At 34.3% G+C, this 13,090-nt stretch overlaps 3 protein-coding genes across 3 annotated transcripts in view; 2 read left to right on the top strand and 1 right to left on the bottom strand.

Annotated features, from left to right (window-relative positions):
• Positions 1-3,131: 3,131 nt before the first annotated feature.
• On the top strand, positions 3,132-3,752 carry LOC111434521 (elastin-like). The gene has a single exon (XM_023071935.1). It carries the CDS (start codon positions 3,132-3,134, stop codon positions 3,750-3,752), a length of 621 nt encoding a protein of 206 aa, XP_022927703.1.
• Positions 3,753-9,801: 6,049 nt separating this feature from the next.
• The window catches only part of LOC111434534 (ABC transporter I family member 6, chloroplastic), a 7,764-nt gene continuing 4,475 nt past the window's right edge, over positions 9,802-13,090 (bottom strand). Inside the window, exons 4-6 of the mRNA XM_023071955.1 lie at positions 12,727-12,849; positions 10,789-10,965; positions 9,802-10,190 (exon numbers count right to left, since the gene is read on the bottom strand). Of these exons, the coding sequence (XP_022927723.1) occupies positions 10,104-10,190; positions 10,789-10,965; positions 12,727-12,849 (387 nt within the window). The 3' untranslated portion in view covers positions 9,802-10,103. The remainder of the gene's footprint in view (positions 10,191-10,788; positions 10,966-12,726; positions 12,850-13,090) is intronic.
• The window catches only part of LOC111434533 (phosphatidylinositol 4-phosphate 5-kinase 8-like), a 26,650-nt gene continuing 26,009 nt past the window's right edge, over positions 12,450-13,090 (top strand). The window contains exon 1 of the mRNA XM_023071951.1: positions 12,450-12,460. The gene's annotated coding sequence lies outside the window, so the exon portion shown is untranslated. The remainder of the gene's footprint in view (positions 12,461-13,090) is intronic.

Raw genomic sequence — 13,090 nt, 5'->3', positions numbered from 1 at the left:
ATGTTTATGAAATGATATGACTAGAATATGTTTTTGAAACGATATGACTATGATATGCTTATGAAATGATATGACTATGATATGTGTATGAAATGATATGACTGTGACATGTTTATGAAATAATAGGACGGTGATATGTTTACGAAAGTCTATTATATGTTCGTGATATAATGTGACAACGAGATGATGTGGAAATGTTATGACACGTGTTATGATGTGATGTACTGATGATATGATAAATGTTATGGTGTAACACGTTTGGTGATATAGTACATGATGTTACATGATAAGCTCATGATATGAGATATGTATGATATGACACGATGCATGATATGAATGATATGACAAGATGTTTCGATATGATGCACAATCCCGATTTATGTATGGAAAGCTATGATGAAAATGATATGATATGAAGGAAAATGGAAGGGATTGACTTACATGATATTCAATAAAAATGTTGGGACCTCATGCATCATTGTGTGTTCATGCATTGGGAGATACCCCTCTTTTATAAAGGTATGGACGTGTACACTATGAGACAACAAAACGATCATTATATTTATTATAATGTTGCGACGGTTGCTATCCCTAACGGGTATCCGGCATCAATAGCTCCAGAGAATGCTAGCCCGACCAAGAAAGGGGCTTAGGAGGTGTGTGAACCGACTGGTGGGTCTCCATACTCGCACGTGTGGACCGTGTGTAGAACAGTAAATACACATCCAACTACCCGTTGATAGCCGCCTAAGAAAATATAGGATATGATAAGTCTCACTCATGATTGTATATGTTTGCATCTAACCCAATAGTGGGGTCACTTACTGAGTATTTCTTAAAATACTTAAGTCACATGCTACTTCTATTTCAAGTAAAGGCAAGGCATCCCTGTACGGCTGATGACGGCATCACAATTCAAGACCATGACACATACATAAGATAGTTGTATTTATTTTCTTAGACTTAGGTTAGAATAGGATGTTTTTACTTTTAATGTTTATTTAATTCATTCAGTATTTTGTTGTGTCATTTTTAAAACGTTTTCGAACACATATGCCCATGACAGTGCTTTAAGATGAAGTTTATGTTTATGATGACATTTTAAATGTTAAATTCCGCATAAGAGTATAAGTTATGATGACAGTAGCGATTTTAGGTTGGTAGAAATCTAGGGTCGTTACACATTTGGAGCGCAGATACACAAATATCTCATCTACCGACATAATATGATTACGTACAAACAGTAGTAAAGTACATCAGTAAGGCATACAAGAATCAAGCCAGAAATTTCATCCACTAACATGTCCACAAACATGATGGGCACACGATGTTATAAAACTAACCACCTAAAATTAATTTTTACTAGCATGCATGCATCATCAAGCTAATGATATAAGTATTACTTCCTAATTCTGTGTGGTTACTTATAGGTTTGTCGCGTGCTTTCCTGAGTACGGTTACGGGCCGAAAAGGTCCCTAGAAATTCTGAAAACCTCTTGGAGGAAATTAATTTAAGTAAAAATAAAGTTAGTATTGAAATTGAGACGAAAAACAGGTAAGCGGAGGTCAAAACGACAAAAAGGAAACCCACTCACACGCGTTTACATGTTTTTTATGCACCAAAGAGGTCCTCATGCATAATTACCACTCGCCCGTGTCACATGCTAGGCAGAGTTGCTATCGCAAGTCGGTGCATGGGTCAAATGGAGCTAAACCCCAAAATATTCCGTCAAAGCAAGTTTATGAGTATCAATTTAAACTTAAAATAAAACCGAACTTACTGTCGGAACGCCTACAAGTTAGATTGGATAAGCTGATTGATGCATGAATGCACGTAATCTACGGCTTATCTACATATTATTTGAGGCTACGTTATTGTAATGTCTATTTATGATGCATGTACTCTTGATTGTTGACCATGTTAGCTATGTTGATATGATCATGTTTACGCCATGTGAAACACCATGATATACAATGTACGATGAGCATAAATGAAATACAATGAATATGTATGTACGTGTGATAGAAAATTTATATCATGATAGGTATGGAACTATTATGTGCATCATATCGCTGAACCATGTTTTTTAATACAAGATATCATGCATATAGTATGGTTCACACGAATTGATTATTTCTCCCGTATATTATGTATGGAAGCGTACACCACAATATTATACATGCTTCTTTCTTTTCCATTGGTTTTCGGTAGTGTGAGCATGAACAAGCCCATAATGAGGCCTATGGGAAACATATATAAGTCTGCCTAGTGTATTCATCTGTGCATTCGTGAATTGTGTGTAGAGAAGTATTATGAATCCAACTCAACCCGAGCAAGAAAGTAAGTCCCACTAGTCAAGAAACATATCGCATATGGGTCCATTTTTTAAACTCAATAATGAGGTCACTTACTTATTTTTAAATACTCATCTTATGTCTATTATTTTTTAAAATAAAGGTAAGGGCTTCATGTATCGATGATGAAGCCAACCTACGGAGACCATAGAATTGGTGAGCGAGATAGTCGTGATTCAATATTTGCAACAATGAACGGATGGGAGTATCAATGTACATGGTTGCAATGTGTTTAGGCATGTATTATGTCAAGTATATTGAGTATGAAGCAATGTTAATCATTAATTAAAGTCAAATAACAAATTGGACCATTTGTGCAATTAATTCTTCTTGCCACCAAGTATAACTTTGGTTCCAAATAAGGATGTTTGTTTGTATTAGTAACAAAAGGAAATGATAAGAATAACACTTATTAATATCACACGTATGGATGGTTTATTATAATATATTGTTTAAAGTTACATATATTATCGTAGTAGCAGACTAGAAAGAAGCTCGAGCAACAAAACTCTCACCATGAAAATGATGATTCAAATTGAAACCCATGAAGCTTTTGAGTCCAAACTAGTGACACGTTTATTTTTCGATAGTAGAATAGATAAAGACGTTAATGGAATACTAAGAAAAGGAGACAAAGTGGATAGTGAAGTTTTAGGAAGAGGTAAGGTGCATAAACGAAATACTAAACCATATGAGTTTAGATAAACCTAGTGGGTGGAACACGAGGAACATCAGGGACAGTAATCGGTGGAGTACCTGGGAGTGTAGGGACGGTGATGGGTGGAGTACCAGGAACTGAAGGGACGTTGATGGGCGGAGTACCTGGAAGTGTAGGGACAGTGATGGGTGGAGTACCAGGAATTGTTGGGACGTTGATGGGCGGAGTACCTGGGAGTGTAGGGACAGTGATGGGTGGAGTACCAGGAATTGTTGGGACGTTGATGGGCGGAGTATCTGGGAGTGTAGGGACAGTGATGGGTGGAGTACCAGGAATTGTTGGGACGTTGATGGGTGGAGTACCTGGGAGTGTAGGGACGGTGATGGGTGGAGTACCAGGAACTGAAGGGACGTTGATGGGCGGAGTACCTGGGAGTGTAGGGACAGTGATGGGTGGAGTACCGGGAATTGTTGGGATGTTGATGGGTGGAGTACCTGGGAGTGTAGGGACGGTGATGGGTGGAGTACCAGGAACTGAAGGGACGTTGATGGGCGGAGTACCTGGGAGTGTAGGGACAGTGATGGGTGGAGTACCAGGAATTGTTGGGACGTTGATGGGTGGAGTACCTGGGAGTGTAGGGACAGTGGTGGGTGGAGTACGGGGTATGGTGAGGGGTGGAAAACCGGGGATGATGATGGTGATATTTGGAAATGAAATTAGTGAAGATTGTTGGAGATGACGGGCTGCATGAGTCACATAAATATGTGAGGAAGATAAAGTGACAAACAAAACAGCGAGGAAAGTCTTAAAGGATGCCATCATACAACACATCTATCACTTTCCTTCACCTTTGCATTGATATGGAAAACAGATGTACGGAGGTATTTATACACAAAACCTTACGCCCTATTCACCACTATTTATCCTTCCTTGTTTTTCATTTTCAAAATTCCATATTATAATTTATTTTTAAAAATATATATATATATATATATATATTTTTTTTTTTTTTTTAATTTTCCCTTTTTTTTTCTTCATTAAAAAATTTCTTTTATAATTTTCTTGAAATATACCAAAAAAAAAAAACTTTTATTTCTTTTTTTATTTTAATTCCTAAGACTGTTATTAAATTATATATATATATATATATATATATTTTTTTTTTTTTTTTAATTTTCCCTTTTTTTTTCTTCATTAAAAAATTTCTTTTATAATTTTCTTGAAATATACCAAAAAAAAAAAACTTTTATTTCTTTTTTTATTTTAATTCCTAAGACTGTTATTAAATTATATATATATATATATATATATATTTTTTTTTTTTTTTTAATTTTCCCTTTTTTTTTCTTCATTAAAAAATTTCTTTTATAATTTTCTTGAAATATACCAAAAAAAAAAAACTTTTATTTCTTTTTTTATTTTAATTCCTAAGACTGTTATTAAATTATATATATATATATATATATATATTTTTTTTTTTTTTTTAATTTTCCCTTTTTTTTTCTTCATTAAAAAATTTCTTTTATAATTTTCTTGAAATATACCAAAAAAAAAAAACTTTTATTTCTTTTTTTATTTTAATTCCTAAGACTGTTATTAAATTATATATATATATATATATATATATTTTTTTTTTTTTTTTAATTTTCCCTTTTTTTTTCTTCATTAAAAAATTTCTTTTATAATTTTCTTGAAATATACCAAAAAAAAAAAACTTTTATTTCTTTTTTTATTTTAATTCCTAAGACTGTTATTAAATTATATATATATATATATATATATATTTTTTTTTTTTTTTTTTTTTTTTTTATGTAAAACATCTATTATACTAAAAAAACAAGAATGAGAAATAAAAAATTATAAAATATTTTAATTTTTTTTATGTAAATAGGAGAGAAAGGAAATAAATCGTCAAACATATTTTATGTGATGTCCCAGTTGGTTGGGGAGGAGAACAACCCACCATTTATAAGGGTGTGGAATTCTTCCCCTAATAGAAGCGTTTTAAAGCCTTGGGGGGAACCCCGAAAGGGAAAGTCCAAAGAGGATAATATCTGCTAGCGGTGGATCTGGGGCGTTACAAATAGTATCAGAGCCAGACACTTGACGATGTGTCAACCTTTTCACTGTTCCCCAAAGGGGGTAGACACGAGGCGATGTGCCAGTAAAGACGCTGGGCTCCAAAGAGGGGTGGATTTGGGGGCAGTCCCACATCGATTGGAGGAAGGAAAGAGTGCCAGCGAAGATGCTGGGCCCCGAAGGGGGTGGATTGTGATGTCCAACATTGGTTGAGGAGGAGAACAAACCACCATTTATAAGGGTGTGGAAACCTTTCCCTAGCAAACGTGTTTTTAAAGCCTTGAAGGGAAGCTCGAAAGGGACTTTCCCTTTCGAGCTTCCCCTCAAGGCTTTAAAACGCGTCTGTTAGGGAAAGCCCAAAGAGGACAATATCGGCTAGCGGTGGATCTGGGGCGTTACATTTTGTTCCTTTTTTTCCTTTAAAAAACTATATATATATATATATATATATATATAACATTACAAAATCAATTTTAGGATTAAATTTTTTTAATAAATGTATATGAGGATCTTTTTATTCTTTTAAATACATATTTTGGACCTTAAATTCTGAATTAAGTTTTATTTAAATATTTTAATTTTCAAATTTTATTAAAAATAAAAAATTTCCCGTAATTTTATAATCTTTAAGGTTATTTTTGTAAAAATAACTGTTGAAATTAAATTACCTTCCATATTTACTATACTAATTTAATTACTACATTTATGAGTTGACTTATGAAAGGTTGAAAAATAAGAATTTTGTTTTAAGAAGCAAATTTGTAACCCATTCAATTTTCTTTAAAAAGAAAAAAAAAATCTCATTAAATATTACCTTTTATTTTATTATATAGTTTTTATACATAGAATAGTGAATTTATTTTAACTATTTCACATATAATTAAATATAAAAACTATAGGGTTGTATTTCTACATAATTTTAGAAGCTTATTATAAATTTTTATTAATTTTTCATAATTTTAATCACCATAGTCTAGGCGTAATTAAATGTTTATCATCCCAACTCTATATGTTTAGTAAATTAATTAGTTGACATTGAAAAATTAAAGACTAAAAAATGCATTAAGAAGGCAATAGGAGTTAGAGATTCCTATCTATAATGTATGCATTGTTCATGTACGAGAAATACCTCTTTAAATGACCATATGATGTACGAGCCATTAGAAGTTCGAAAAATGAACTCTAGTAGCGATTAGGTCTCACGTATACTTATAGTTGGATGGATGATAGGTTGGGAGGGCATGTCTCGTCCATTAGTCTAATATACCCTATGGTACCTTCTGGTTGATTCTTTAAGTGCTAAGTTAGGGACACGAGTATTTTTTATTGTCGGGATGTGAGCTATTCCAGACTGCCAGGATGTCTAGTAAACGAGTCGTATTTGACTTATAGTGTGTCTTACATACAAGCTCAAAAGTCATAATAAGCATAAATAGAGAAAATAGGAAAAACTAGTCATAATACCTTGAGATTGGCATCGGTACCTAAAAACTCCCAAAGCTTCTTTGAGAACTGATAGCACTCGCCTTTAAAAAGACACCTACACGGGTAACAATGTGAGATGTAACACGAGCAGTGAACTTAAACCCTAAACTTTTAGCTAAACTAAATTTAATAATATGTCTAGGGTGTGATATGGGTATGTATAGGTTAAAGGCCAAGGCCAAACAAGTGACCTTATGTATGTCATTTGTATCGGATACTTCTCTGTTATGTTATGTTTGTACAGACGCGTACTGTAACAGCCCAGACCCACCGCTAGTAGGTATTGTCCTCTTTGAGCTTTCCTTTTCGAGCTTCCCTTCAAAGCTTTAAAACGCGTCTATTAGGGGAAGGTTTCCCCACCCTTATAAAGGGTGGTTTGTGCTCCTCTACAACCAATGTGGGACATCGTACCTTTGATATTTATGTTTGCTATAACATCATGTGGGTCTTTCCCTTCTGTGGTGTCCGGTGACACATCCGCGCGTTTAGCCTGACGAAGCCTGGTCTAGTGGGTACATATACGAGTTCGCTTGGTGATTTATGTGCACGTGTGTGGGGAAGTACTACCCACCCAACCCTGTCCGGATCGGAAAGAGCTCAAGGTCATGCGATATTGTTTTAAATGATAGGTCTCATCATGTATGTGTGTGCTTGCGCTACTCAACCCCAACAATGAGGTTACATACTAAGTATTTCTTAAAATACTCAAATCACGTGTTATCCTTATTTTTCAGGTAAAGGTAAAACGTTCTTTCATAGATGACGATGAACGTTGAAATGGTCATGAAAATTAAGATAAGACAGTGGCATGCTTTGTTTTTTATGGGGTCGTTTGAAATGTTTTTTTTTTTATCTTCCAGCATGTAGTGATGTATCTAAACTAGGTAAAAAAAATTAGGGGCGTTACAAAACCAGTTCAATTTGGTTTTCGAGTTTACTGAATAAAGGTTTGGGTCAACTTGAACCAGACCAATCTAATACATACATACGTACGTGTGTGTGTGTATATATATATAACACACGCACGTACGTAGGTATATATTATTGGACAAAATACAAAACCTAGGTCTCACCCACCTCCTCGGCACCAGATGATCCTTTCTCTAGCCATCCCATCCCTCCCAGACGCCCACGTCCACGCCCTCGCCCACACTACGCCCACATCGCTAGCCACACTCCTTGCCCTCTTAAAAAATTGAAAAAATAAATTGAACGACTTGACAACTCAACCCAACCCTTTTTAAGTTGTGTTGGTTTGTGAAACAATTTTAAGCTACCAACCCAATAACTCTGAACCTTGAACTCGTCCAAAAAAATCTTTAACGCAACTCGTATATACCCAGAAAAGATTTGAGCCCCTAATCTTTTAGTGTTATATAAATTTTTATCTTAAAATAGTTTCTTACACGAAAGTTATTAAAATAAAATTATTTTAAAATTTAGGGAAAAAAAAAGATAAATAAACATTTAAGGGCTAAACCTCTTAACCACAAGGATTTAACTGAGTATTAATTTTGGCTTAAAATTTCAAATTCAAAAGTATTGGTTAAATCTATCTCCAACCTTATTTATTCCACTTAAAAATTTATTTTGACTTTTGAAATGGGAAATTGCACAAATTTTCATCCTTAATTAATTTTACTTAGGCCAATTACACAACTTGAATCAACCCATAAATATTCGATGACTAAATAAATAAAATTCCCGATCTTTGTTTGATTGATTAATGTACTTCGGCGCATAATATTAGATTTTGAAACAACTAGATGGACACAGATGAGATATAGGGGATGTAAGGACATGAAAGGTCAGGTGTAAGGAATTGGATCAAACCGAGAACTCAAAACGACTCGTTTTCGTTCCTAATGAAAGGTAATCTGTTAATTTTGTGTTGATGGCCCGAAGAGTTAGTTCCCTAAAAAATAATTTAATCTTTTCAGGAAATTGTCACTCCCATATTGCCTTTGAAAGTAATGGTCGATCAACTCCTCTTCTTCGGCAATATACCAAAGCAAAAACTTGATAGTAAAATTACGATTTGTTTCCGAGTTCTAAACCCAAATGCCCCTAGATCAAGTAAAGTGAAAGGTTGCCAAAAGGTGGTGGATTTCTACCCATTTGCAATTCAACAATTTCCTCATCTTTGGAATGTCTTCTAGGCTTCAAATTCTAAACGTCTTTATAATTGATTGGAGAGGTTCATTTTCTCGCACGTAGGAGCTTTGCTCCTAACGAGTAGAGATATTTACAAGGCGAGACTCGGATAGTACGTCCCCACATCCTTGTCCCTATTCTCACCTCCTAAATGGACATCTAGGCAGAAAATATGAGGAAGCGATAACAAGTGGACAATTTCTTTCTATATTGTCCATTGAAAAATTAATGGATAATAATTATAAAAGAACCACTATTTCTAACAAAATTAAACATAGAACTTGGCACTAGATGGGGAGGCTTGATAGTTGATACCTAGATGCTGATACACCGATGTTCACGACCAAATACCAAGTAGAGATGTCCACAAGGCAGAGCAGAGACGAGAAGCATTTCTCGTCCCCATCCCTGCCGCATATTTCATTCTTTTATCCCTACGAAATTTGCTATTTATTTTTACGAGGATTGGAGCAAGGATTCCCACGGAAAATTTGGTGATCGAATTCCCTTCCGATTTATTAATTATTAAAAAATAGTTATTTTAAAATTCTCTTTTTCAATATAATTTTTATTAAAAAAATATTTTAAAAAATTCTTAATAAATCCATATAATATATAAATATTCTTCAAACATTATATCCTTTCAAATTTCAAAGGTCAATATTACTTTTTTTTTAAAAAAACTATGACATGACAAAATTAACTAATTTATTTTTTAATATAGCAAAAAAAAAAAAAAACATATATGTATTAAAATATATTTATATTAAACGAGAATGGAGAGGGGAATATAATCACGTCCTCAATTCCTCAATTCCTCAATTCCTCAATCCTATTTATCTAACGGAAAATAATATTTCCCACTCCCTCCCGGCCCCGCAAGTAAAATGGATATCTCTAGGTTTGCTGTTCGAAAGAAGGGTTCCGAATTTTGCCTCAATGATCCTCCTCCATAATGCCAATTTCCCTCTTAATTTAGAGGGTAATTACTCAAACATTCAAAGTTCAGTCAAACTAATCAAACTAATCAAACTAATACAGAGAATAGTGAGGAGAAAAACATACCCCAATTATCCAATGTATCTCTTGAAGCCTTTCATAATGCTTTATTGCCATTTCTTCCAACTCCCTCAAATAAACATCATATTACAAAGGCATCCAAGTAAGAATTAACAGTACTGATGCATCACTAGTTTGAATTGATAACCATGCAGACCCCCGAATACACACCGAGCGATTCTCGATATTTAAGATTACCAAAATCGAGATGGACAAAACACTTGAATTAGATTGTATAATATTATCAAAAAGAAAATATTTTCATCAAGTAAAAGAGAACAGCAAGAAGAGAGAGCTACCAATGTACATGCAATTATGCAGTGGAAATTGCTTTGTACCCTTCCTCTTCAAGCAGTTTCGCTATAGAGATGTCTCCAGTTTTCACAATTTTTCCATCCTCCTGAAAGATCCAAATGTAGGAAAACTACCAAATTACACACAGAAACCACATGGAAAATGGTATAGAAACAGGAAACAAGAAGAAACCCATAGTTTTGAGAACAATCTATAAGTATTATGAGTTTTGAGTTGTTTATAGCAAAGGTGAGACCGAAGCTTTCGATAGACATCAAAACCACGATCACTTTGTTATCCGATCAACAGTGTTGAGGATTATTGGGAGTGAGTCCCACGTTAGTTAATTTAGTGGAAGATCATGGGTTTATAAGTGAGGAATACTATCTCCATTGGTATAAGGCCTTTTGGAGAAGCCCAAAGCAAAGCCATGAGAGCTTATGCTCAAAGTGGACAATATCATACCATTGTAGAGAGTCGTGATTCCTAACAAACAGTGTATATGGAATCGGATATCTCTTTTGTTTTCTACTTCAAAATTGATTGTTTTATTCCCTTTCATCTATTCACCCCACAAAAACAGGAGAAAAAAAAACTAAACTAGCAAAACAGAACCAGAAACAGAAGAAAAACCGTCTAATATTTCTCCATCTTCTAAAACAGCCATATTGATTGAATGTTTTTCTTATGTCCAAGATACTTACCATTATATGTATGCAAGATGGTTCTATAAATTCCAGAAGTCGTAGATAATGAGTAATCATTAACACTGAATTCTTTGGTGTCAAAAGCCCATTCACTGCTTTTGCTACGTCACGAAGTGCATCAACATCCAATCCAGAATCTATTTCATCCAGTATTGCCATCTCTGCACCCAGGACCTGAAAAGACATTAACAATTTGAGAAACAATATTAATCTTGTATTGTATTAGCCTTACCAAGCCTATAGCATAAGTTCTTTCTTCCCCCCTTTTTGAACCAACATATACCATTGGCCCTTTCACCCTTAAGATTTAATCCTTATTCTACTAGGTTCTCAAATTTTCAACCATTTTATAATGCAGATAACTGGACCACTTGAAATGTATCATCTTCTCGACTGAATAGATAATGTTGTGGTGGAAAGTACAATGTATAAAAGTTGATTTTCAAGTGTAATGACGATATATGATATGTCAACTATTGAGACTTTTGAAAAGTAGTAGAGTTGATTTTTAAGCCAAAGTCTAAATCAATATTCCTCATAAACGTTTGAACACAAATGAAAATGGAATGAATTTAAGTGATTCGTCAAAATATATTTAAAGTAAGAAGTTAATGTTTATACTCCTCTTCTTTTTCTTATTAGGGTGGTATCCCTCATTGTTTTCCTCATAGAGGAAGAGTCGTTATTCCACTCCATGGGAGAAAGAATTTGAGAAGATAGCAAATAGATGCGGTAGGAACAAGCTTGAAATTTTACGTAAAAGGTTATTTCTATTACACAAAATTTTGGATATGTGGGTAAATTTCACAGCAATCGATTATAACTAATGAGTATTATATGACTGTGAGGTTAATCTCTCTCTCTCTCTCTCTACTACATTTGGTTGTCAATGTCACTCATGGACCATTAAATCCTAGATAGGTACCCACCATGGCTTGAAGCCATTTCCTGAAGCTCTTTACTATTTACATGACCCTTCTTGACCACTAGACCAACCCAGTTTGGTTACAAAGAGTTCTATTTTGCTCTCCTTATTACAAAGAACTCATCTCCTTTCCAACTCCAGTCCAATTCCAGTGTGTGGTGACTATGGTTCAATGACTTTTGAGCCTTCAGGCACATTTTCTTGCAACGTTCTTGCTTACTCGTGAGGCTCGTCTCACCCTTCTTGCTCCTCTTGCCTTGCCAACCTTTGGAAGGAAAATTTCTCAAAGAAGGTAACATCTCTCTCCTGGTTGATCACTGTGGGGAGAATTGACTTCCTGGACTTCGTCCAAAGATCATATGGTATGAATCTTCAACGATATGTGGTTTGTATAGGAAGGCCTTGGAAGAAGAGGCTAGGATTATATATTATGAAAGTGTCTTCTTCCATATAAAATGGGAATAGGTCACATTAAAGGTTAAGGATTAATTTAGCTTTATTCTGAAGTTATCAGATCAGAACGACACGAAGGTGCTAATCAATCCTCATAATATTGATCAGAATTTTTGCCCAGTAGCTTTCTTCACTACCACCTAAAACATTTCAAGAAAAATAGGAGCATTCAAGGGTGTGGAAGAGTCTTGGAAGGACGTTTGGGGTGAGGCTCACTTAAATGGCTCCTTCAGTGTCCTTCACATCTTTTTTGTAATTATCCATTATTTTCTATTTTGAATAATTGGAGTTGTTTGTCATATCATGGTAGGAACTTCTGTGTTGGTGCATTTTCTTGGAGGTCTTCTCCTTATTACTTTGGTTTAACTTGATCAAAATTGGTTTTTGAATCAAATAATAATATATAAGTAAATGCAATATGGTATGTAGATGTCAAAAAAAAAAAACATATGGTATGTCATTGGGTTTACGGAGACAACACTAATTCCTGTCAAAATAAAGAACAGCAATGCCCAAAAGAACTAGCATAGGAAAGCACGAAAAAGTAGCAACCTTACCGCAAGTTGTAAAATCTCATTACGCTTTCTTTCTCCACCACTAAACCCTTCATTGACATTTCGATTGAGAAAATCCGTCTTCATGTTCACAAGGTCAAGTTTGGGGAAGATGTATGCATAAAACTGGCGAGATAATAAAGTTTAAATTTTTAATAGTCTCTAAATTTCATTAACTAAATAATTACAAGAACAGGAATAAATGTGAAACAAGATAATCCAATAAAGAATGAAGCAAAATGAAAATTTCTTTATACTTGATTTCAACAAATCCGAATAGAAATTTTCAATTTGATCGAACAGAGCTCTTAGTCTTACCACATCACTCACGTTATATTGCTGGGTTCTTTTTTTTTTTTTTTTTTTT

Source organism: Cucurbita moschata, unplaced genomic scaffold (genome assembly GCF_002738365.1).
Source record: "Cucurbita moschata cultivar Rifu unplaced genomic scaffold, Cmos_1.0 Cmo_Scf00045, whole genome shotgun sequence".
In the NCBI taxonomy this organism is placed as follows: Eukaryota; Viridiplantae; Streptophyta; class Magnoliopsida; order Cucurbitales; family Cucurbitaceae; genus Cucurbita; species Cucurbita moschata.
Note: the sequence above shows the minus strand (reverse complement) of the source record. Positions and strands in the feature narration are given on the sequence as shown.

Excerpts from the sequence above, each read along its gene's own strand:
- LOC111434521 (XM_023071935.1), top strand. The coding sequence starts at position 3,132 with ATGGGTGGAGTACCAGGAACTGAAGGGACGTTGATGGGCGGAGTACCT.